Source organism: Lactuca saligna, chromosome 2 (assembly GCF_052625555.1).
Source record: "Lactuca saligna cultivar CGN05327 chromosome 2, ASM5262555v1, whole genome shotgun sequence".
Classification (NCBI taxonomy): domain Eukaryota; kingdom Viridiplantae; phylum Streptophyta; class Magnoliopsida; order Asterales; family Asteraceae; genus Lactuca; species Lactuca saligna.
This window is the reverse complement of record NC_136418.1, coordinates 18,432,207-18,437,478: the sequence shown is the minus strand read 5'-3', so window position 1 is coordinate 18,437,478 and position 5,272 is coordinate 18,432,207. Positions and strand designations below refer to the sequence as shown.

General features: G+C 30.5%; 2 protein-coding genes across 2 annotated transcripts; both read left to right on the top strand.

Annotated features, from left to right (window-relative positions):
• Positions 1 to 1,724: 1,724 nt before the first annotated feature.
• LOC145029568 (uncharacterized) lies at positions 1,725 to 2,222 on the top strand. The gene has a single exon (XM_078978072.1). The coding sequence runs from the start codon at positions 1,725 to 1,727 to the stop codon at positions 2,220 to 2,222; it is 498 nt and encodes a 165-aa protein (XP_078834198.1).
• A 57-nt stretch (positions 2,223 to 2,279) lies between these two features.
• Positions 2,280 to 2,786, top strand: LOC145029567 (uncharacterized). Its single transcript, XM_078978071.1, has one exon. The coding sequence runs from the start codon at positions 2,280 to 2,282 to the stop codon at positions 2,784 to 2,786; it is 507 nt and encodes a 168-aa protein (XP_078834197.1).
• Positions 2,787 to 5,272: the final 2,486 nt, after the last annotated feature.

The following is a 5,272-nucleotide window of genomic DNA, read 5'->3' as shown; positions in this document are numbered from 1 at the left end:
ACTCATAGGTTCATTGTATGCTAACGATTAGAACTTGTAAATGAAAAAAAAAAGCAATATAGTACTTCAAAATAAATATTCTTCAAAGATGATCCTTAGCAATCAACGTCATTTTTGTAAGTAAGTATTTCCTTTTCTTCTTGAATTCGGTTTGTAGACGAACAATATTTATGAATATTTTTACTAACAAAAGAGATATTCGTAAACATTATTCATCTACAAATTGGATTCAAGAAAAAAAATGAGAGAATTTACCTTCAAAAAATTATGTTGATTACAAAGGATCATCTTTAAAAAAATATTTGTTTTAAAGTATTATAGTGTTTTTTTATTCATTTACAAGATCTAATATTAGTTTACAGTGAAATTTGAAGTAAAAAAATAATAATAAATAAATAAAATAAAATAAACTAGATAAATGCAAAAGTGAAAATACCAAAATACATAAAAAAAAATACTAAAAATATATATAAATACGTAAAAAAATATGTTTATAATTTAAAACACATAAAACTATATAACAGCTTAAAAATACATAAATATGTGAAAATATACCAAAATACATAAAAGTAAGCAAAAAATTCTTAAAAATGCATATAAATATGTAAACAATATATTTATACATTTAAAATAAAAAAATAAATTTAAAAAACTATATAAAAAAACATAAAAAATACTTAAATACGTAAAAAATATATACATAAAAATACTTTGGAATACATATAGATACATAAAAATATGTTTATATTTTATATACAAATTTTGAAGAAATCTGTAGAAAATTTCCATTATGTTAGGAAAATTTACGATTTTGTCTCATGACATACCGAATAAGTCAATAGGTGTTAAAGTGATTTTTTTTTTATCTTTTAGATTCTTGTGTTTTTCTATTGTGTTTTTTTTTTATGACTTAATCTTGAATTTTTCCAAAATAATGAGATTTTCTATAAATTTCCTTATTTTTAATGCACTGAAAGATATACTATTTAATATCATTAAACATAATTTTGATATTTTTTTATCTTTATATTAAAGAATTTCACGTTTTATTAAGGTGAAACATATACATTTGAGTAAAATATTCATCAGTTATATAATTATATTTTTAAGTTTATATTAGTTACACACCGGACCACGAAACCCAATCAAACTATTAATATGATTTTACAAACTAAGAACTGTTATGAAATATTAGTTTGTGAATGACCATTGGATTCTCCATTTCTCCCATAACTCTTCATCATTATTTAGCATTAGTAACAACCATTTCAATATGTTTTATGAATGTAATAATACGCCATCATAATGTGCATTCATTTTATAGCTCATCTTTCATCTTATTTGGATAGTATAAATAGTGATCCATATGTATTAGGCACTTGATAATTTCATCACAAGTATTTAAATAAAAGTTCTCTCTACTCTCATGTCTTTCTTTACTCTATAATTTATCTTGTTATTTGATCATATTTTATAACACGTTATCAGCACGAGGCTCTACCATAGAGTTCCAACTTGTTGCCGTTCTTGTCGTTGTCAGGTATATATATATATATATATATATATATATATATATATATATATATATATATATATAATTTTTGTTTTCAAAGTTCATATGTATAATGCTCACAAGTTATTTAATGCTCACAAGTAATCTTATGATACTTCTTAACTAACAATCCTCTAATATACAACTCTTTATTTTGATTAGTACTTTCACTATGGCAAACATTAGCAAACTTGAGTTTATGGCTCTTGACATTAGTGGAAAAAATTATTTATCATGGATCCTTGATGCTGAAATTCACCTTGATGCTATAGGTCTTGGAAACACCATAAAGGATGTAAATCCTTTAAATGAAGCATCAAGCCAAGAAAAGGCTAAGGCCATGATTTTCCTTCGCCACTATCTCGATGAAGGATTAAAAGTTGAATACCTCACTGTCAATGATCCAACTGATCTTTGGAATAATTTGAAAGAGATGTATGATCATCAAAAAACAGTGATACTTCCTAGAGCTCGTTTTGATTGGTCACACCTTCGGCTACAAGATTTTAAATCTGTGAGTGAGTATAATTCGGCCATGTTCAAAATTACTTCCCAACTAAAATTATGTGGTGAGACTATAACTGATGAAGACATGCTAGAGAAAACCTTCTCTACTTTTCATGCCACTAACATGCTCCTGCAGCAGCAATATCGTGAGAAAGGTTTTTAAAAATATTGTGAATTAATCTCATGTCTTCTTGTGGCTGAACAAAATAATGATCTCTTAATGAAAAATCACCAATCACGTCCGACCGGTTCTAGTCCATTCCCTGAAGTGAATGCGACATCATCTAATTATAACGGTTGTGGGTCTAACCGTGGTCGTGGTCGTGGTCGTGGTCGAGGTCGAGGTTGTGGACGGGGTGGAGGTCGTCATAATAATCGTCCCAACAATAATAATATAAGTAACCACCAAAAGTGGGAAAATAACAAAAACCCACATCCTAATGATAAAAGTGGTCAAGGCAAAAAGAAAGTTGAAAATGTTTGTCACCGATGTGGAATGACCGGTCATTGGTCACGTACATGTCGCACTCCAAAACATTTTGTTGATCTTTATCAAGCTTCTCTAAAATATAAAGAAGGAAAAAATGCGGAAACAAATTTTGTTCAAAATTATTTTTCCGAAGATCAACTAGAAACGAGACATTTGGATGTCGCCGATTATCTTGCCAACACGGAAGGGACAAACAGTGTTATGGATGGTGATAGAAGTACCCAATTTTTCCCATAAAATGATATGGATATGGCATATCATGAAATTGTTGGTTTTCTAGTATCATTTTATTTTTGCCTTATGTTTGTTTAAAGTCATTGTCATAGTCAAGAATAATATGTAGTTTTGTTTAATGTCGTTTATGATTTTTATGTTATAGTCGTTTCATCAGAAGAGATCTCGATGATTCTTCTCAAAATAATAATATATGACTTTATTTATCTAAGTTGAATATTTCTTATTTCTTATTATTTTATTATATATTTTTATTTTGAAGAGAAATATGGATATTCGCAAAAGAAATGAAGAAGATATATGTCTTGCAGATAGTGCAACAACACAAAGCATTTTTAATAATGAAAATTATTTTGCTTACTTATCAATTGGAGAAGCAAATGTTAATACAATAACGGGTAGTGCAAAAATGATTGAAGGCTCCGGAAGAGCGAATATCATATTACCACAAGGGACAATAATTACAATTGGAGATGCATTATTTTCTTCAAAATCACCAAGAAATTTATTAAGTTTTAAGGATATTCGGTTCAACGGATATCATGTTGAAACAACCAATGATGTGGATAAAGAGTATCTCAATATTACGAAAATGATATCGGGTAAGAAAAATCTTTTGTAAAAATTACCCATATTGTCCTCCGGATTGTATTATACAAATATTAGAATGACTGAATCTCATGATATTGAAAATAAAAGGTATGATAACATCTACAAAGTTTGGCATGACCGGTTGGGCCATCCCGGATCAGTTATGATGCGCAAAATAATTGAAAGTTCAAGTGGACATTCTTTGAAAAACCATAAGATTTTTCAAGCTAATGAATTGTCTTGTGTTGCATGTTCTCAAGGAAAATTAATTTCCCGTCCATCATTGAATAAAGTTGGGTATGAAAGTCCTAGTTTTTTAGAAAGAATTCAAGGGGATATATGTGGACCAATTCATCCACCATGTGGACCATTTAGATATTTTATGGTCTTAATTGATGCGTCAACTAGATGGTCACATGTGTGCTTATTATCTAGCCGTAATCTCGCTTTCGCAAGATTACTAGCACAAATAATCCACCTAAGGGCACATTTTCCCGATTACCCAATTAAGAAAATTCGACTTGACAATGCTGGAGAATTTACATCACAAGCTTTTAATGACTATTGCATGTCAATTGGGATAACTATTGAACATCATGTTGCATATGTTCATACACAAAATGGTTTAGCTGAGTCGTTAATCAAACGCCTTCAATTAATTGCAAGACCATTACTAATGCATTCTAAACTTCCTACATCGACATGGGGACATGCAATTTTACATGCGGCATCACTTATACGCATCAGGCCAACTAGTTATCATAAGTTCTCCCCTATTCAACTGGTTTGCGGCCATGTACCAAATATTTCCCATCTAAGGACGTTCGGATGTGCAATTTATGTACCCATTTCTCCACCTCACCGCACAAAAATGGGTCCTCAAAGAAGAATGAGAATTTATGTTGGATACGAATCTCCATCTATAGTAAAATATTTAGAACCATCAACTGGAGATTTATTTGCAGCTAGATTTGACGATTGTCATTTTGATGAATCAGTTTTTCCAACATTAAGGGGAGAAATAAAGAAGGTGGAGAATAAAATCTCTTGGAATGAATTATCACTTTCAGTGTTAGATCTTCGTTCAAGTCAATGTGAACTTGAAGTGAAAAAGATAATTCATTTACAAAATATAGCAAATCAATTGCCAGATGCATTTACTGACCCTAAGAGAGTAACAAAGTCTCATTTACCAGCTGTAAATGCTCCAGTTAGAATTGATATCCCAGAAGGAAAAAATACAACTACAAATGAATCAAAGGCACGCCTGAAGCGTGGAAGACCAACCGGTTCCAAAGATAAAAATCCTCGAAAACGAAAGGGAGCAAATATAATTGATGGTCCAAAAGATAAAACAAAATCTTTTGAAAAGATTAATGAAGCTCCAGAAGAGCCCAATGACATAACAAAAGAAACTAAGGTACCTAAAAATTATGAAAATGAAGAGATCTCAATAAATTATGTCATGACAGGAATAAGATGGAACCGAAATAAGATAGACGTCGACGATAATTTTTCATATCATGTTGCGTGCGAGATTATGGAAGAAAATGAGTATGTTGAACCTAAATCTATAGATGAATGTAGAAATAAAAAAGATTGGCCAAAATGGAAAGATGCAATAAACAAAGAGCTTAATTCTCTTACTCAACGAAAATTTTTTGGACCTGTAGTCCGTACACCAAACGGAGTAAGACCAGTGGGATACAAATGGGTATTTGTGCGCAAAAGAAATGAGAAGAATGAAGTTGTGAGATATAAAGCAAGACTTGTTGCACAAGGTTTTACCCAAAGGCCCCGAATTGATTATGAAGAAACATACTCTCCTGTGGTTGATGCAATTACATTCCGTTATCTAATAAGTCTGGCAACACATGAAAAATTGGAGATGCGTCTGA